A 20,407-nucleotide genomic window follows, 5' to 3' on the forward strand; every position below is an offset into this window, starting at 1 on the left:
ACACTGCGACAGAAAGGAGCAAACGTCGTCCCGGGTTCAGTTTGGATTTTTAATGCTCACACACTTGTCACAATAATTTACAGAATTCACTGTCAACATCCGGTGTGGATTCATTTAGCCATGAGGGATGGCAGGTGGGGAATGCCCATGTTTGAACTTTCTGGTGCAGGATAACCGATACCCAAGTGGCCGGCAGGACAGACTGGCCTGGATCCAAGCCTTCCTTTTACTCAAGCCCTGCTCCCGTGGCGAGGCTGCTCTCCGTCACCTGACAGAGGAGGGACCATGCAGTGGATGTGAGCTCAAGCACGGCCCACAACTGAGGAGCAGAGCTGAGAGCAGCCTCGCAGGCATGGAGGTATTCGCCCTGCGCCAAACTTTCCCGCAAGCGCCCCTTTCTATTGAGGAGAAATTTAGTGAGTTTCCTGGGGCACTCAGCGTCAGTCTTTGCCTCCCTGGGGCCAACCAGATGTTTTGGATCAGCTGGAGGGACCCAGAAAGGCAAAGACTGCTGTGTTATCAAGGGAGAGACCTTCCTAAGAAAGACCTGAGAAAGAACAAAGGCAGATGAGACAGAATGAGGAACAGTGGGAGGCAGCTGACGAATTATTTTCTTTAAAAAAACAGAATAAGATGGGGAGGACACCCCTGGATCCAAAACTGAGATGAGTGACAGATTGCAGCCGTGCTGATCTTCAGGAAGTATGAAGTCACACACTCCAAGCCAAACCCTTCCGTAAGAGGCTTCAAAGCCTGATCAAAATGTGGGTCTCCTTTTTTTATGAGCCCTCCTTTTTAATTTAGCACGCTGGAAGGAGGGGAAAAACCCAGAGGGCCACCCATCCCAGGCTTTGCACTCGGAGACCCCTCACTTAAGAGTGGCTCATTTTCAGGATATGGGCGGAAAGACACTGTGAAGGGACCTCTCTGCTCTTTGCGGTGCTATGAGAAAGCCTGGAGGAACCGAAGAGTAGATGGCAAGATTGTGCTACAGATGGGATGCTAGATTATTTGAGGAGGGAAGGTCTGGATTCCTCCTAATGCCCACAGCTTTTACCCATATGCAAGACAGAAATACCCTACAGACTTGGTTGGCAACACAGAAGAGAGGCCCCCGGTTTGGAGGTCCACTTTATTTAATACACCGACGGATCCTGTAGCTGCTACCACCCCTGGAGCTGGAATGAAGGGAGGAAGCCATGCACCCCCCGCCTTTGAACCTTACCTCTCCTTTCTGCCCCATAAGTGATCCAGGGGGGAGTGTGTGGAAGGCACAACAGGTAGCTGCTGCTCCTTTGAAAAAGTTTGTGTTTGGTTTTAATTATTATTATTATTATTATTTTTAAAGTCCATGGATCAGCACAAAGAAAACAAAACAGTGGGAAACGCAACTAAAGAGTCCAAGGAAAGAGCTTCGAACCCAGCACTACGAGGCGGCCGTGAGGCTGCCCTTCCCGCCCGGAGAGTTGCCCTGTAGGAGGCTCTAGGGCCTGGGCAGGCAGCCATCGGGCAGGTTCCCTTATATTAACCTCTGGACGATGACGGCGTTCAGTAGGTTGGCTTCCTTCAGGGTCTGGTCCTCATCTGTCAGCTCTTTGTTGGGGAAAGTGGTCATGAGGACAAAGCTTGTGGCGGCCATGGCAGGCCTGGCGTCCGCTATGAAGAGTCGGACATCACGGATCCTGCAAAAAAACCAAGATGCGTTTGTCATGGTATTGCCAGAGAACGCAGGGGAGGAGCAGGAACAGGCAGAGGGAGGGGGGCAGGAAGTGACGATTGAGGAAAGAGGAGAAAGCCAGGAGGCGGGACGGCTCTCAGATGTTGAACCAGATCCTCAACACCGTTCTGGCACAGACAGTGAGACAATGCCTGTTCCGTCTGCCAGGGAAAGGAGAGGGTTAAAGAGGAGGGGGCGTGGAGAGGCATCACGTGAAACTTCCCCACCTTTTCTGTTGGAGAAGGAGCCGGCATAAGCCACTCCCAGAATCTGAGCCAGAGGATTCAGATGCATGATTGTAATGTGCTGCCTGTACATATGTAAAATAAAGACTGTATATATGTATCTCTGAGTGAGCAGAGGCATTTCTTGCGAAGAGCATTCACAAGCCATCACAGCGTTGGACCTCTTCTGGCTTCCCACCCACCCACTAACGCCAGCCAAGTTCCCATAATTGTAACTCCCTTTGGCAGCAAGCTCTGCCCCGGTACCTGTGACTGTGGTTGAATTTCTGGACCAGCCGCCCCCCGTCCGCCAGCCGGATCTGGATGCTGGTGGTGGGCTCTGACTCGTCGATGGTGATGGAGGAGCTGGCTTTGGCTTCGTTTTCCGCTTGCTGTGACGGGGAGCCTGCGCCCATCACCTGGGGGGCAGTGCTGAGGAAGGAGGACAGAGGAAAGGTTTGCACTGTGGAGCAGGTGGCAGGTTTGGGCAAGACTGATGCAGACCCCCCTCCGACAATAAACCTGGCGACTGTACACAGTTACTCGATGGACATAAAGGAGCATCTTCAGAAGACTTATCAACCTTTGAAATTTGGGTTTGTGGAGGAACGGGAAATCCACACAGGATTATTATTTTGCTTATCGGCTTAAGGAGACTAACAGAAGAGATCGTAAAGGAAAAATAGAAATTATATGAACAAGATATGATGTGGAAACACCAAGATAAGACTGGATAGAATTATGAATTTTGTCTGGATTGATTGGGACTGATTTGGACATTAACGCAGTAATAAGAAGATGATCTGAATCCCCCTTTGGATCTTGAAGTATGGGTTCCCCCAACAAAATTTAAAAATTTGGCTTTGTAATTTGGAATTTATGTGATGTGATTTAATTTGATGTGATTGGCCAGTTAATAAAAATTATTTTTTTTAAAAAATGAAATTTGGGTTTGGAGACCCAAGCAAAACGCGACTGGTCAAAACCATTTATGAACCAGGTGAAACTACAGTCATACCTCATGTTATGTCCGCTTCATGTTATGTTCTTTCAGGTTACGTCCTGCGGTGACCCGGAAGTACCGGAAAGGGTTACTTCTGGGTTTCGCCACTGACATAGAAGCGCAAAATGATGTCACGTGCATGCGCAGAAGCGGCAAATCACAACCCGTGTGTGCGCAGATATGCCACTGCGGGTTGCGTTCGTTTCATGTTGCGAACGGGCCTCCAGAACGGATCCCGATCGCAACCAGAGGTACTACTGTACTCTAAGAGAGCCACCGGACTGGACCAAAATCTGGCCCAGCACTTCCTTTCCTTGTGCAAGAATCTTTGTAATGAAACAGAGGATATAGGATGAATTTAAAAAGAAACTGTGTCTATCAAACCCACGCACAGGACGCTGACACAAACACCTTGCACATACACTATGGAAAAGAATGAAAGTTTACTGCCCCCCTCAGCCCCCCCATCTCCCCACCTCTTTCCCCCCAAGCTTATACCATATACAACATTAATGTCTCACATCGAATATAATTGATCTGCATAAAGGACTTGGAAAAATGATCTGAAAATAGAGACGATGTATGTACTTTTGCTACCCAAGAAAGTCTTTTAATAAAAACCATTTTTTAAAAGGGGGGGAATTGTGTTCTTCAACATCAGCATCCGCAGCCATACTATTTTATCCGCAGTTTAAAAAAATGTGATCATTGGATGAATGGCGATATAGAAATTTAATTAAAAACAAAACCAAACAACAACAAGGGCCGTGGGGGAAGAACAAGCCAAGAAGACAACTGGGCTGTTTGCAGGCAGAATTGTTGGGGTTTGCACACAGAAGATGAAGGTTCAGATAACTGGCCTGTCTGGACGGCTTGAAAACTCTCCGCCCGATTCTACTCTGGAGAATAAATCCTGCACTCCAAGGGCAAGTCGCAACCGCAACACCTCCCACCCCAGGAAGCTAAGCTAGAAGTATGTTAACAATGTCCGCAAACATTCTAACCACTGAAAAGTGCAGTTAGCCACTGAAAGCTGGAAACAATTGCAGTTTGCTGTGGGAGAAGTGCCAAAATGCATTTACTTGGAATTCAGCCAACTTGTTTCGGCGGGGCTTTACTCCAGGTTAAATTTGGACTGCATGGCAACCTTAATCGGTGAAGTATTTCAAACGCTGCCTTGAGGACAGGTGGGCAAAATTCCAAAGTAAAAGAAATGTGCATTAGGCACCTGGTTCCGCATATAAATTTGCTAACTGCAACATTCACACATGCAATTTTCAGGATCAGAAGTTGCTGGCCGGGTTAACAGCAGCATGCAGCAGACTATCCAGCAAAGAGGAATGAGGAAGCAATTTCTGCCAAGAAGATAGAGCAACAGGAATCTAAAATGGGATCATCTCACTCCCTGCCTGACCTGGTGTATTTCTGGCACAGGCCTTCACAGCTGATGCCCAGCTTGTAATGCAGCGCTTAGGCCGTTCACTACTAAATTCAACATTCCAGATCATATTACAAGTAGACTGGACAAGCAGAGAGAAACTAGGCAGTTTGGCCTTATTTGAATATTTATAGAATTTGAGATTTTACTATTAAAGCAAGGGCAGCAGAATCGCTGCAGGAGAAGGAAGGAGGAATGATGTACACGACGGGTGACTGGGAGCAGCTGCCGGGGCCATACAACACTGGTTCTAAAAGACCTACACTGGATCCCAGTAGGTGTCTGAGCACAATTCAAAGTGTTGGTGCTGACCTTTTAAAGCCCTAAATGGTCTTGGCCCAGTATACCTGAAGGAGCATTTCCAGCCCCATCGTTCAGCCTCGGACACTGAGGTCCAGTTCTGAGGGCCTTCTGGAGGTTTCCTCACTGTGAGAAATGAAGCTACAGGGAACCAGGCAGAGGGCCTTCTCGGTAGTGGCGTCCGCCCTGTGGAACGCCCTCCCATCAGATGTCAAGGAAATAAACAACTATCTGACTTTTAGAAGACATTTGAAGGCAGCCCTGTTTAGGGAAGTTTTTAACGTTTGATGAATTATTGTATTTTTACTATTCTGCTGGAGGCCGCAAAGAGTGGCTGGGGAAACCCAGCCAGATGGGCAGTGTATTAATAATACTAATACAGTGGAACCTCGGTTTTCAAGCGTCTCGGAAGCGAACCGTTTCAGAACCCGAACGCCAAAAACCCAGAAGTAATTGCTTCCATTGTGTTTTTCAATTTTCACCATAGAAACTGCCGACAGCCCTTGGCGCCTCGGTTGTTGAATGTTTCGGAAGTCAAACGGTCTTCTGGAACAGATTACGTTCGACAACAAAGGTTCCACAAAGCCTATTATACATATTACTATTATTATCGTTACCTGAAGGCAGCCTTGCATGGGGAAGTTTTTAATGCCTTACTGTGCTTTAATTTCCTTTTGAACCTTTACTTGGGTGCTTCTCTCAATGAAGACTAGAGGCAGCCGGGCCTTTTTGCAAAAGAGAAGGGAGGCAAGAAGGAAATGCTCAAATGCTGACTCCTCACCTGCCCAGTTTCTGTCCTTCCCCGGTGAAAGCCCTGAAGGCACCTCTGGGTTTTGTGAAATCCTCATCGCGGTGGTCCTCCAAGTCCAAGTTGACCTGTCCGCCACGGGCCAACCGGCGAAGCTCCACAGGAACCTCCCTGACAAGGGAAAACAGAGAGAGGCAACTCAAGAAAAAGGACCAGCCAGCCTTACCTTTCTCTGTGGTAAGATGGAGTGAGGGAGCGTTCTGCAGAGTACAGCATCCCAGGGAATTAGATGTCTGGTGCAGCCAGTTACCAAACACTGGCCCACATCCCAGAGCACTGCCATTACCCTCTGCGGATGGATTCCAGGAACTGGGAGTTGGATGGGTCTTGGTAGCTCCTCAGCTCTCCGCTGTCCAGGCTGAACCCACTCTTCCACAGCTTCAGGACCACGTGCACCTGTAAAATCAAAAGTCTTTCCACCATCTGCAGGGTGCCTCTCCCAGGAAGCCACACTGCTGCACATCTGCGCCCGTTCAAACCAGGGAGTGAGGTTGCCATGCCAGGCTGCAGAAATTGCAACCCTCTTCATCCTTCTTGCCCTGCCAGAGCTGCTGCCCTGGAAGCCAGCCTTCTCTAACCTGGTGCCTTTGCAATGTTGCTGGAGGAGAGAGCTAGCAAGGGAGATGGATGTGGAACCCTTTCTCGGCCACGAGCAAATGGCTTCAACTCACCCCGCCTGTCTTGGGCTCAACACACATGGAGCCCTGCAGGGCGGAAAGCAGCTTGATGGAGCTATTTGGAGCAGCGTAAAGAGAAAGGGTCTCAGACACCCACCTCTCACAACCTCGCAGCTCCGATCCACCCTCTCTCCTCTGAAGCACCAGGTGCAAATTCATTATATGATGATGAATTTATTATTTCGGTCACAGACCAGTTCCAGCCCACATACAATATCAAGGAAGTCATAAAACATGATAGCGATACATTTGAATTTGCAGTTAGGTATAGCAGGGTCAATACAGATATAGCAACAGTTTAAAAATATATAAATTAAAACTTATTCACCAACATGTATCCTTGCATGCAATGTGTGGCTGGACATATGAAGCTGCCTTATATCTAGACAGATCACTGGTCTGTTTTGGCTCTGCCAATCTGGTTCCTGCCAGATGTTTTGGACTACAACTCCCATTAGCCCCATGCTGGCTGGGGTTGGTGGGAGCTATAGTCTGATGCACCCGGAAGGAGCCTGGTTGGCAAAAAAAGAAAAAAGCTGGTTCCGTATCATATATGCCAGTGATGTCCAAACTTTTTTCAAAGAGGGCCAGATTTGATGAAGTGAAGGGCTGTGAGGGCCGACCAAAGTTATTGACCTTTTTTTAGGATTGAAGTTTTTATGAGGGTTTTATCCCAGGAAATAAACTGCCACAGGGCCCAGATTAAACCGACCAGTGGGCCGGATTAGCCCCCCGAAACGGACTTTGGACATGCCTGATCTATGCTGAGCAGCAGCAGCTCTCTACAGACTCGGGGGCAGAGTGAGGCCTTTCCTATATCTCTGATACTAGAGATATCTATCCTGGAGGTGCCAGAGAAAGAAAGCCAGTAACTGAACCCTGGATGGGAGAAATGGGGATCTGGCCAGATCTCACTGCCTCTAGTCCTACTCCTAGCAATACTCACATCCTGGGCAGCGTTCTGCCTCATCTCTGGGGCAACATAAGCAGACTCCTCCTCGGGAGCAGCTCCCAGGCGGTACCCTCCACCTGCAAAGGGCTGCGAGAGAGAAAGGAACTGTGAGGCCTGGAAAAAGCAGGGAAAAGGCAGGTGGGTCACCTCCGATCTCAACCTCCATTCGGCGGCCCTGGCAAATACTTCTCGCTTCCCCTCCGCTAAAAATTCCAAGGAAGGGCAGGCCAGATAGTTGGAGGGCTGACACACACATAATCCATGTCAGTATCTAACTTAATCCATCGTCCTTTAATTAAACCCAATGCACCATTATCATTTCCCCACTAAACAACGGTTTTGTGCAGGGAAAGCAGAAGTGTTAAGATCAGCAAGTGTCTGAATCAAGCATTTAGGCATGTAATGCCGAGTGGGATTTTGCCAGCCCTCCTTTTAGGGTGAGTTTTTTTGGGGAGGGAAGCGGTTCTGCATGAACAACATCCACAGGGAACGGGCTACAGGAGACTGGCTGCAGCTGCCTTTAAGAGGGAAGATGCTGCTGACAGCTACTTTCAGTGCAATGAGAATGTCTCAGCCAGGTCCATCATTTTCAAGCCCTGGAGATTGCTTTATCTCCCTTCCCTGAGAGTCCACACAGGCCCCTTCTTGCTCTCTCCGTCTACTTGAAGCTTCCAGCCCTCACTTTTTCCCACTTCTCCTCCAACGCTCCTCCCTGCTTTGTGCTCCACCTCCCTGACTATCGGTCCTTACTGCTCCTCGCATTCCCATGCCTTCATCCATGCTTCTTTCTGAAAGGATTTGGCCTCATTCAAGTCCCTCCCACCTGTCTCACTTCTGCGCCAACCACAGCCTTGCTTTACACGACCCCTTCTGAACATTTCGTCTCAACAGAATCCCCCCCCCCCCGGGTGTGCTCACTTTTGGCCTGCTGCCTTCCCCAGGGCTCTTGGCTGCTCTGTCGACAGCCACAGCTCCATGCTCTTTGGCCCCTCGGAACAAGTCCTCAACCAGCTCATTGGGGCTCTTCTTCCTCGGAGGACCGACAATCTGCTGCCCGCTTCGCTCAGATCCCCCAGCGTAAAATCTGAAGAGACAACAGGCCCCCAAGATTACACCTCTCCACTGAAGACCCATTGAAGGCTGGGGCACGTGTGCATATCTGTGCTCAAACATATTTGCTAATTTTGTTACATATCTTTCGATGCCAGGCAAAAACATTCCTCTTATGCCAGGCCTTTGGCTAATTAAAACAATCTTTGACTCATTAAATATTGTGTGTGTGTGTGTGTGTGTGTAGGGGAGTACAGTCATACCTCATGTTACATTTGCTTCAGGTTGAGCGTTTTCAGGTTGCGTCCTGCAGCGACCTGGAAGTACCGGAATGGGTTACTTCTGGGTTTCACCGCTCGCGCATGCGCAGACGCGCAAAATGACGTCACACGCATGCGCAGAAGTGGTGAATCGCAACCCGTGCGTGCGCAGACGCGGGTTGCATTCTTTTCAGGTTGTGAACGGGCCTCCAGAACGGATCCCGTTCACAACCAGAGGTACCACTGTATTATTGCTTTTGTTTGCTATTATAGTATGTATTTTTGTGTTTTTATATTGTAAACCACTCTGTGATCTTCAGGTGAAGGGCAGTATGGAAATTTTAATAATAATAATAACAATAATAATAATTTCAACTCTCTCCTGTAGCCAAAGCAAGTCCTGTTCTCACACTGGCTTAAGCGCGCACACACACACTCACCCCAACGGTAGCCTAAGAAACAGGTTGTAAGAAGGAAATAAAAAAATACACATTTGCATTTCTTACTCTCTGGCTGGCTGGCTTTCAGCATTGGGGCCAGAGTGGCACGGGCAGTAATGTTTGTGGATCGGCTGAACACTAGCAGGAGGACCTGACTGGATAGCACAGATGCATAGCTGTCAACGTTTTCCTTTTTTAAAAGGGAAATTCCCTTATTCCGAATAGGATTCCTCACAAGAAAAGGGAAAAGTTGACAGCTATGCACAGATGTGAGGCTGAGGAGGGGGAATCTGTGGCCCATCGGATGCTGGACTGCAACTCCTCTCAACCCTGACCGCTGGCCATTCTGCTGGCAGTTGGGAGTCTAACAAAGTTTGGAAGGCTGCAGGTTCCCCATCCCTGAGTCAGGTCTCTGCTCCAGACGGCCTTTCTTCACTGTTCTGCTGGCCTGGTTGAGCGGACAACAGAGGCAAGGCCAGGAACCCTGCAGCTAAGTGCCACATCCTGTTCCTACGGTGGCCAATCAGATGCCCCAACAGGGAGCTGGCCAGAAGCAGGACCTCAGTGCAAAAGCAACTCTCCCCACCTGCGATTCTTAGCAATTGGCCTCCAAAAGTGGAGGGAGAACAGGCTGCAGGTATGATATAATGCCAGCTTGCACAGCACTTGCGGATTGGACTTCAGGCACACCTGCCCAATAGGTTGGCCAATACCATTTTACCCAATCTACCCGTGTGACCATTCAGATTTACCAGGAGCCTCCTCTTGATTATATAAATATTCAGCCACACACAGAAAGGCAGCTTTGGGAAAAGGAGAGAGGAGTTCCCTGGGCACGAGACAATTTAAGAGCTTTGGGTGGTTTCCAGTTTGCACATCCTGTCATTGCAAGGATTTCCACTTGCGCAAGGGAACTCTCTCAGCTTCACACACCCACACACACCAACCTTATAGGACTAGGTGGGTCTCCAGCTGTTTTTGGACTACAACTCCCATCATCCCTAGCTAGCAGGACCAGAGGTCAAGGATGATGGGAACTGTAGTCCAAAAACAGCTGGAGACCCTGGGAAACCCTGCTCTAAACTTTCTGTAAATGCTTTCTTCATTCATTCATTCATTCTGCTACAAGACAATCCTGAAAATTATGAATTGGCTTTATGTGCACCAACGCCCACATTTCCCTTATTGACTCTGCCTATGATGTGTAGCACAGTAGTTTAAATAACTCAAGTGTGTCTGATCTGTGAGGGCTCTTGTCATGCTCTGGACTGTGCCTCCCTTTCATTGCTTTACTGTGGGAGCTGTACATTTCCCAACACACACATCACAGGGATTCTCAGATATGTCCATGGCTGAGAATGTGCTGTGACTGCAGAAAAGTCACATAACTTATCACTCAATTTAACTTCCTGGGAATGTGAGCTCTCTTTTCTTTTCAAGGTCAAGCTCCTAGACCTCACGTTACCAAGATAGCTGATGCAAGTTTTAATCTGCATTTAAGTCTACTGTTGTTTTAATTTTCCGAAAGCCTTATTATTGTTATTTTCCCTTACTGATAATTTTGCCTTATAGTTTTTTGTAAACTGCTTTAATGTTGTTGTTTTGTACAATCAAGCAGCGTATGAATTTCATGACGTAAATAAGTAAGATATACTTGAAATTATGTGGTCGATGTGCAGTGAGAAGTAAAGAAGGGGAGCTGATCAAGAGCCCCAGAGGCTGCAATGCCCCGCAAAGCTGTCTCCGCTCACCCTTATAACTTGCAATACCAGGATAAATTGCACAAATAGTAAAAGAACAAGCTATTCAAAAAGAAAGAAAGAAAGAAAGGGAGAAAGGAAGGAAGGTGTGCAATTCATACAAGCCACAGACTTAGGCCTTGGGTGGTGGAGAGTTTCTATTTATCTATTGGCACAGAGCAAACACAGCCCTGTTCATGTCAGGGTAACAATACACTCGCCTGCTCCTCCCCCTAGGAAGAAAGAGCCGCAACCACTTACTATGCAAGATTCTGGAATGACAGTGCTTCAAACAATGGCAGGGGAGGTCATGCCCTCCAAGAGCAGGACTCCCAACAGCTGCCTCAACAGAGAGGCCCCTGCCCAATGCAGACATTTCCATAGCAGCCTCGGCCTGCAAAAGCCGTTTTCAGAGGGACTTTTTCCACCCCAACTCCTCCCTTCCCGATAAATCAGGGGGGAAGTCAGGCATTCAAACGGCAACAAACCTTTGTCCTTCCTCCTCCTCTTCCTCCTCCTCCTGAGCATGGACAAGGTCTCGGAATGACGTCACCCTGTGGTCACTGGTGAGGCAAAAGGAGACACAATATGAGTCCGCCCCAGGTCCCTCTGATGCAACCAACAGCACTGAGCATTTAAGACAAGAAGTGGAAGACCAACCAGGTGCCCAAAGGATACATTTTTTAATACAGAGCAGCTTGCTAGAGATGTGATGGTCTAGTTCAGGGGTAGGCAACCTAAGGCCCGTGGGCCGGATGCGGCCCAATTGCCTTCTCAATCCGGCCTGCGGACGGTCCGGGAATCAGCGTGTTTTTACATGAGTAGAATGTGTCCTTTTATTTAAAATGCATCTCTGGGTTATTTGTGGGGCCTGTCTGGTGTTTTTACATGAGTAGAATATATGCTTTTATTTAAAATGCATCTCTGGGTTATTTGTGGAGCATAGGAATTTGATCATTTCCCCTCCAAAAATATAGTCCGGCCCACCACAATGTCTGAGAGACGGTGGACCGGCTCACGGCTGAAAAAGGTTGCTGACCCTAGTCCAGTTAGTACAAAAATCTGAAAAAAACTGGGATCCCTCCCATTTTCCCTGGCACCCCTCCCCCATTTTTTCCAGGTGTTTCCTCCCAGGCCTTCGCATCTCCATGTTTATGACAACTGATTACTAAAATGCCAAACGTTGTTAAGGACAGTGTGGTATAAGGGATGATCTTCCATCTTGCAAGGACTGATGCCCCGCACCAAAGGAGTACAGAACATTTCTGTGAGCTCTGACAGACCTGATGGATTCCTGCCTGTAAAGGACAGCCCATCCCACTACCCCACCGACAGGAGGGCAGGTTTTGCTCTTATTCCTGTTGGAAAAACGCCCGGGAAGGCCACCACCTTCCCAAGACACTGGGGCGTCTCTCCGGCGGTCACTCTCTGGCTGTAAATCTTCCTCAGTCCAGAGAGACCGGCATTAAGCATCTAATAGCAGAAGAAAGAGACAATCAGTAGCTCTAAACTACTTTATTTACAGTCTATATACAAAGAACCCATCAGCATGTCTGTGTTCTCTCAGCAGCAGTACAGAACAGCATCACACACAGAAGTGAAACTAAACTCTCCAACAGTATTGAGACTTCCTGTCTCACGCTCTCAGACACTCACATGATATAAACAACCTAGTGCTACTTGCTGAGCAGCACGGGTGAATAAAACCCCTAACAATCCCAAGTACTTAGGGGCACTTTGCATTTCTGGGGGAAGTAAAGGGGGTACGTTGCACGAAAGTGGTTTAAAGTTCAAATCGCAGGAGCGATTTCAGAATTTAAGGGCAGGCAACGTATCACACTCGCCCCCAGGCCGCAGCCAGCATCGCACACTTCCAAGTGCATGGGGTTGGACTAGATGATCCTTGGGTCCTTTCCAACTCTAAGATTCTACTCTTTCCCTCCACAGCACAACTCTCTCCCTCCACAGCACAACTGCCATGAGAGCCAGAGACGCCAGCAGGGAATCCCGCCTGCCAGGCAGCACCTTCACTTCTTTCTCTTGTGGTGAGGCTGCCTCCTCCCTCCTTGCACTCAGGCATGGCACTCCAGAGGGTGGCTCCAAGTAGCAGGACACAACTGGCAGCTTCATGGAGGCTGGTGGCACCCTAGGGCTCCACATTTCCATGCAAAGGACCATGTGGCGCCCTGGCCGCCTCAGACTGTGCTGCTTGGCATAGTGTGGCAGAGGGTTGGGAACTGGTTTTAGCTGGACAGAGCAGGAGCCACAATTCTGCTCACCATGCAAGGGACCATCATCATCTAGCAAGCATCATCTTCCTGCGTTTGTAGTTGGGGTGCCTGAACCACCCCACCCCAATTCACACCGCACTTTCAAGGCATTCTATGCACTCCTGAAAGTCAAAACGCCCGAAGACAGTCCGAAATCTGCAGGCAGATAGTAGGGCTGGGTGATATATCACTATAGCGCCCGGAACCAGTCTGAAGACCATATTGTGATATCGGTTTCATGGTTTTTTACTCTGGCAATATATCGCAAATCATGATGTGTGTTAGTGCTGGGCGATGTATCGCTCAAAACCGGTTTCGAGTCCGTATCACGATAATGGTTTCACAATTTCTGAACTAGTAATATATTGCGAATCACAATGTGTGTTTGTGTGTGTGCTATGCACAAATTGCAACGAGCGAAAAACTGTGAAGCCAGCCAATGCCTCTACATGGCTCCATCCTTATTTCAGACTTTGTGATATATCAGCATATCGTGATGTTTAGCTGGCGATATATTAAGAAATTGAAAACCAGGTATCACCCAACTCTAGCAGATGGCCCGATATGCTCCAAAGACTCATGGTGGATACTAATGCATTCCCTTACCTCGTTCTTTCTTTCCTCAAGAATGTGAAATTCACAATACACCTAGACTAGAGAGGGGGACAACTGAGCATGCTCAAACTCTCTCTCTCAGTGACTGCATGACTAAGCAGAAATGTGAAAGCAGGTCAGGCTGATAGCCCAAAATGTTGCTGTTTGGTCTGCTTTCTGCACCTGAGTCCACGCCAGATCTTTTTGTGAGAAGCACTGGAAAACCGGTTTCCACGATCCCATTCCTCCCTCCGCCCAGTTTAACACACAATATTTGACACGATGAGGATGCAAATCGTAACAGCAGCAAACCAAATCATGTGGCAGTAACATTTATTTTTTTAAAAATCCCCACAATGCAATCCCTCCTAAGCAGGGTGGTGATGAGTCATTCCCAAGAGAAAAGTGTTGGCCCACTGAGCACAGGCTTTTCCCAGACTCAGCAGATTAGATCCTGTTAACTGGGGATGCATAGGACTAAATCTGGGGCCTTCTGCATGTCAGAATATGTGCCCCACTAAGCTGCAGCACATCCAATATAGCAGCCTCAGCATCTGGTGGGCACCAAGTTGGGGAAGGCTGTAGCCATAGTGGGAAAGTAGAAAATATTCCACAAAGCACATGCACACAAGGAGAGAGCACTGCTGTTTCTTCCTCTGCTCCAACACAAAAGGGAACTGTTTTTGCAACCCTTTTTGCCATGCTGAAACCTCCCCAAGAATAAAAAGGACTTGAGAGGCATGCCTGGATTACACATTGTGGGCTGACCCCCATTGCCCAATAGACTCAGAGTGTGGTGCAGGTGGGAACTGCAGTTCCACGAACGCTAGAGATCCGTAGCAGGGTGTTCTCATGGCCTCCCCAGCAAGTTACACTTCCCAGGGTTCCTGTGCGGGAAGGAAGTTCTGGCAGTTGCACACCAGCTCGCAATACAGACATGCTCAAAGATGAGCCCGTTTGACCTCACCTGGGTGCAGTGCCTCGGGTAACAGAGCTGGGAGCTGGCTGTGGGAGCGTGATGATGTCTTCGTCACCTCCATCTTCATAGAAACTGGCCAGGGCAATCTGAAAGGAGGGACACACAGCTGTTTTTGAGAGCGAGCTCCATTGCTTAGTGCCACCCAAGAGGGAGAGAAGGCAACTGTCAATAACCTTGTGACGACTTCTGTACCATATACCACACCAAGTAGGTGGGGAAGTACAGAAAACTCCCTTGGCCTGGGTAAGTTTGTGGTGCTCTCCAACCTTCTCACTGGTGCTTTGGTTTGGACTGCAATTCCCATCAGCCCCAGCCAGCAAGTATTGAATCTGATTAAAATATACTGTATTTTTCGCTCTATAAGACGCACCCGACCGTAAGACGCACCTAGTTTTTGGAGGAGGAAAACAAGAAAAAAAATATTCTGAATCCCAGAAGCCAGAACAGCAAGAGGGATCTGGCCTCTGGGATAGCCTCCTGCTGTCCAGGCATATGGGATAGCCGCGCGCATCCTCTCCCAGGCAGGGGGATGAAGGCTCCCCCTGCTTGGAAGAGGCTGTGTGCAGCTAAGGCAGAAGCCAGGACAGCAAGCGGGATCACTGCACGGCGATCCCGCTTGCTGTCCTGGCTTATGGGATAGCCGCGCACAGCCTCTCAGGGAAGGGGATGAAGGCTCCCCCTGCCTGGAAGAGGCTGCGTGTGGGTAAGGCAGAAGGCTCCCCCAAGAGCCGTGCTCCCTTTAAAGAGCGTGCGTGCGGCTCTTGGGGGCTTTTCCCTGAGGAGGGAGAAGGGCAGCTCTTCTCCCTCCTCAGGAAAAAGCCCCCAAGAGCCGCACACATGCTCCACACAGCTCTTTAAGGGGAGCACTGAGCTGAGCCTCCCGCCTGCATTCGCTCCATAAGACGCACAGACATTTCCCCTTCCTTTTTAGGAGGGAAAAAGTGTGGCTTATAGAGCGAAAAATACGGTAATGTTGTATTCCAAGACACCATGCAATACAGGAACATGGCACCACCACACAGAATTCCTACCTGGCAACATGTTCGTGCAAGGGAAATTGTCGTTCACCTGCTGTAACATGCCAAGTAGCCCTAAAGCATTGGAAAGAGAGCTCCTCTCTGAGAGACACTTGGAACTGTTCTCCATTAAGTGCCAAATTATTACAGTTTTGCTGAAAAACACCAGGTGCCTGTTCACCAGAGGCCTTTCCTTCTGGGCAAATACCCTGCCAATCCCAGGGTTCAAACAGTGTAGTGGAACATGGATGCCAATGGGCAAACTGAAGTTTATGGGATCATAATCAAGACTGTTCTGTGCTATAAATGTCAAATTTATAATCTTGCTAAAATATATGGAAGATCCAGAATGGGTGTTTGAAACAGTATGCCGGCAGTTAGCCTGTGACTTTCTCAGCCTGCGGCACCTTCATAATTGGAACAGTCTGGATCTTCTTGGAAGCCAAAGTGCTGTAGGTGGGAAACCAGTTCTACCTGAAGCACAAGTAGCCTAGCTGCAATTGGTGTTGAGCTGATCAAAGTATTACATCTCCAGCTGTGGCTAACACCAGATTACTTGACTATTTAGTAGGAAAACTAAAAATCAGCCTCCCCTCCAACAGTTAAAGGAAGAGCTTTTCTGCTAATACCTTTTCTTTCTTCCATTGGTGTAATATTATTTCCTCGTGTCCTCCTGATCCACTATTTGGGAGCTACTGGTTAAGGTACCTGGATTCTGGAAGATGAACTTTTTTAAAAGAGGGATTGAAATTTACTTGCAACTTCCAGCCAGCATTCTAAAAAAGTGAAGAAAGAGCAATGATGACAGGCTACAAAGGGGCAGCAATGAGGTCTTCTCTCCATCCTACTGCAAAGCAAGTCAAAAAACGGTGGCTTCTTTTGCAGAATGGAGCCCACTGGCAAGAGCTAAGCCAGCCTTCAACAATCTAGTGCCATCCAGATGTTCTGGACTACAACTGAACTACAACTCCCATCAACCACAGCAGCCTGCATGCTGATGGCAATCATAGCCCAAAACATATGGAGGACACTAGGTTAGCAAAGGTTAAGCTAAGCCAAAAGAATAAGGTAATATCTTACACACTCAAAAGTCTTGACCCTTGAGTGTGCAGGAGGGAACGACTCTGCTGCAAGAAGGAAGATATTGTATGGGAGAAGAAAGTTTTGTATGGGGGAAGAAGAAAGATGTGTCATGAAGAGGAGGATGAAGGAGAAAGAAGGAAAACTTAAGAGCCTGCTGGGTCAGACCAAATAGAGCCCGTCTAATCCAGCACCCAGTAAAGAAGAATGGAGTGTTAAATCACTCTGGGAATTGTAGCTCCGTGAGAGGAACGGGTGTCTCCAATCAGCTCTCAGCAGTACCCTTAACAAACCAAGAACATAAGAAGAGCCTGCTGGATTAGACCCAATGGCCCATCTGGCCCAGGATCCTGTTCTCACAGAGGCCAAATAGATGCCCCCCCCCCTTTTTTTGCAAAACCTGAAGGCGGGACTCTTATCACAAGAGCAACTCTCCCACACCTTCCAGCGACTGGCACCCACAAGCACTGCTGCCTCCATGGATTCCTCCAGTCCTCTTTCCCAAGCCATCCAGGCTGGTGGACACCACTGCCTGCCTCCTGCAGAGGCGAGTTCCGCAGATTAGGCAGTGCTGCGTGGAGGGAGGGAGGAAAGAAATGCAGTCCTATAGGCCAAGGAAGGTGGGGGGGAGGGAACACAGGATGGGGGCTACAGGGGGAAGGGACCATTGTCCAGGGCAGTCCAGCTGTGGGGGGGAGGTATGGGGCAAGTGGTGGAGGGAGAGGGGGGAGAAAAGAGGGAGAAAGGGGAGGGCAGGGGGAGAGGGAAGGTGGTGGGGAGGGGGAGAGAGGGAGGGCAGGAGAGAGGAAAAAGGGGGAGGGCAATGGTGAGGGGGAGAGGAAATGGGAGAGGGGGCAGGAGAGAGGGGATGGGGGAAAGGATGGAGGGGAGGAAAAGAGGGAAGGAGGGAAAAGGGAAAAGAGGGAGGGCAGGTGGTAAGGGGAGAGGAAAAGGGGGAGGGGGAGAGGGAGGGCAGGAGAGAGGAAAAGGGGGAGGAAAGTGAGGGGGAGAGGAAATGGGGGAGGGGTGTGGGGCAGGAGAGAGGGGGAGAGGAAAAGAGGGGGCAGGAGAGAGGGAGAGGAGAGAAGGAGGGGGGAAAGAGGGAGGGCAGGTGGGAGGGGGAGAGGAAAAGGGGGCGGGGAAGATGGTGGGGAGGAGGAGAGAGGGAGGGCAGGAGAGAGGAAGAGGGGGTTGGCAGTGGTGAGGAGGAGAGGAAATGGGGGAGGGGGAAAGAGGGAGGGAGGGTGGAGGGTAAAAGAGGGGGCAGGAGAGGGGGAGGGGGAAAGGAGGGAGAGGAGGAAAGGAGGGGCAGGGAGAAAGAGGGCAGGTGGGAGGGGGAGAGGAAAAGGGGGCGGGGAAGGTGGAGAGAGGGAGGGCAGGAGAGAGGAAAAGGGAGGGCAGTGGTGAGAGGAAAAGGGGGTGGGGTGGGGGCAGGAGAGAGGGGGAAAGGAAAAGGAGGGAGGGGGGAAAGAGGGAAGGAGGGGGCAGGGTAAAAGAGCGAGGGCAGGTGGGAGGGAGAGAGGAAAAGAGGGGGCAGGAGAGAGGGAGAGGAGGGAAGGAGGGGCAGGGGGAGAGAGGGAGGGCAGGAGATAGGAAAAGGGGGCGGACAGTGGTGAGAGGGAGAGGAAATGGAGGAGTCTGGGGCAGGAGAGAGAGGAGAGGAAAAGAGGGGGAAAAGAGGGAAGGAGGGGGTAGGGGGAAAGAGGGGGGCAGGTGGGAGGGGGAGAGGAAAAGGGGGAGGACAGGAGAGAAGGGAGAGAGTCCAGGCGGCCCATTCGGGTGTTAGGAGGAGAAAGGGGGGGAGGCGCTGCTGCTGCTCTTTCTCTGCCCCCCGCCGGGAAGCGAGGGGGCGCCCCCTCCCCGGCCGAGGGTTACCTGCAGATCCCCGCCCGCCGACTCCAGAAAGAAGCGCGCTCGCTCCTCCTCGGCCCCGGTCACGGCCACGAACTCCCTCAGCGCCTCCTCCCGATCCGCCATCTTGCCCCGGTGCAACCGCCAAAGCGCTCCGGCCCGGCCGCCGCAGCCGCCTCGGAGCTCAGCTTCCGGCTTCCTGCCTCACTTCCGCCCTCTGGGCGAGGGAAGCCTTTCGTTCCGCCTCGCTCGTGGCAACGCGCAAACCGCTCCGGGTGGAAACGAACGAATGACTTTTTTTAAAGCTCGCAGAGCGCCCCCTGCCGGCGCGGCTGCGGAAGTGGCGACGTTCGCTGTTTCGATAACGGGCATCCATGGCAAGGAGGCGAGTCGAGGGCGCTTTACAGGGAATTTACCGGTCACTTTCTTCCTTGCAAAACTTAGGGTTCGTGGTGCAGAGCGACACTGGTTGCGCAACCTGGGTTTGCCCGCATGCGATTGAATCCCACCCCCAAAACAGCAGCAGCCTGGAAGCGCTCAGAACTCAACTTGCGAGCCTGTTGAGCTGCTGCCAGTCCATAGCTGTCAACTTACAGATTTGAAAATAAGGGACCAGCAGCCTCGAAAATAAGGGATCAGCAGCCAAAATATGGGATTTTGCTATTGTAAAGAGTTACATACATTGGTAGGATTGACAGATGCTGTAAATCTAGCATGAGGTGGTTGCGGCGCCACGGCAGCCACTGAAGCACCACCCTTCTGCGTCCCTCCCTATCCCGTCCTCTTTCTCCTTCCTCAGGCCACCTCCTCAGCTGCTGCCACCACCGCTGCCGGCTCGCGGACGGCGTGGGCAAGAACCTCTCTCGGGCGGGGAAGGGCCAATGGAACTCCTCGCACCAGGACAGCGCCAGCGCGCTCTCTCTCTCGTGGCCGAGGACCCCGAGCCGCTGCTTCCCTCCCAAGCCGGGCGAGCATGAAACCTGGGAAATTTAAGGGACATCATCAATAAGGGACAGCAGCGGGACACGGCGCTGGGATAAGGGAGTTTCCCGCCAAATAAGGGACAGTTGACAGCTATGTGCCAGTCAGAGTTGACAATACTGGGCTACATGGACAAGAAGCAGGTGTAAGAAACAGGTGCCGCGCATTTTTTAAAGAGTACTGTTATTTATATTTATTTTACAGTTAAATACAATCAGAACAAAGCTCAAAAGCGGAGCAGCAGGTACCCTCTGGACACACACTCACCAACTGCAATACAGGCATGTTTTGAGTTATTCACTTGAAAGTGAGTTGACCACAACTTGGCCATGCATAGACATCAAACCCACCCATCCGCTCCAGCAAAGTGCAAATTCCTCCTCCATTTCTTCCTCCAAACTGCATGCCCACCCAGTGCATACTTTACAGATGAATTATCTGATGCAGTCTCTCCTGATCCTTTCCATTCATCCACTATAAGCAAATGTTTCCTCACGTTATTGGCTGGGTTTAGCAGCAGCATGTGTGTAAGATTAGGAAATCACAGGGTGTTCAGTCCTTAAGGCACGGTTTCTTAGGCAATTTAGATTTCATGTATCTCCTGCATATTTTTCTGATCATCCACGTGACGTTGTCCTCATCCACCGCCCCCCGATTTAATTCGGATTTTTCTGATCAGCACAGAATGTGTCAAATAAAAAATAAACACAAGATCACATGCTATCCAGCTGTGGACACATTAGGTGGGCATTGTGGTTCTTTAATTGTGTGCCAGCACATTATAAAATGGGCAGAGCTAAAAGGCTCTTTGGTTGGCAGCTTACACATAAAAGACAGTTACAGATAGGTAGCCGTGTTGGTCTGCCATAGTCAAAACAAAAAATTTTTTTTCCTTCCAGTAGCACCTTAAAGACCAACTAAGTTAGTTCTTGGTATGAGCTTTCGTGTGCATGCACACTTCTTCAGATACACGGAAACAGAAGTTGCCAGATCCTTCTATATAGTGAGAAGGTGGGGAGGGGTATTAC

The 20,407-nt window shown here is 49.8% G+C and overlaps 1 protein-coding gene across 2 annotated transcripts; it reads right to left on the reverse strand.

The window, feature by feature from the left end:
* Nucleotides 1-30: 30 nt before the first annotated feature.
* On the reverse strand, nt 31-18,599 carry NSFL1C (NSFL1 cofactor). Of its 2 annotated transcripts, none has more exons than XM_083619023.1 (9): nt 18,423-18,599; nt 14,440-14,537; nt 11,097-11,171; nt 8,038-8,203; nt 7,114-7,206; nt 5,777-5,886; nt 5,464-5,601; nt 2,209-2,373; nt 31-1,682 (listed from the first exon to the last, which is right to left on the reverse strand). In XM_083619023.1, the coding sequence occupies exons 1-9, from the start codon at nt 18,522-18,524 to the stop codon at nt 1,520-1,522; spliced, it is 1,110 nt and encodes a 369-aa protein (XP_083475149.1). In that variant the 5' UTR covers nt 18,525-18,599; the 3' UTR covers nt 31-1,519. The 2 variants fall into 2 exon arrangements, with proteins under 2 accessions (XP_083475149.1, XP_083475148.1); XM_083619022.1 differs by having other exon boundaries at nt 7,114-7,233; nt 18,423-18,581.
* Between the last annotated feature and the right edge of the window lie 1,808 nt (nt 18,600-20,407).

The sequence above is a fragment of the Podarcis filfolensis genome (assembly GCF_964270895.1).
Source record: "Podarcis filfolensis genome assembly, chromosome: 6".
NCBI classification, from domain to species: domain Eukaryota; kingdom Metazoa; phylum Chordata; class Lepidosauria; order Squamata; family Lacertidae; genus Podarcis; species Podarcis filfolensis.

Coding starts and splice junctions, on each gene's coding strand:
- NSFL1C (XM_083619022.1), bottom strand. CDS start 18,524: ATGGCGGATCGGGAGGAGGCGCTGAGGGAGTTCGTGGCCGTGACCGGG. Junction 11,172..14,439: donor ACCCGAGGCACTGCACCCAG/GTGAGGTCAAAC, acceptor TTGCCTCACCAG/TGACCACAGGGTGACGTCAT. Junction 7,234..8,037: donor GGGAAGGCAGCAGGCCAAAA/GTGAGCACACCC, acceptor TGCTTTTTCCAG/GCCTCACAGTTCCTTTCTCT.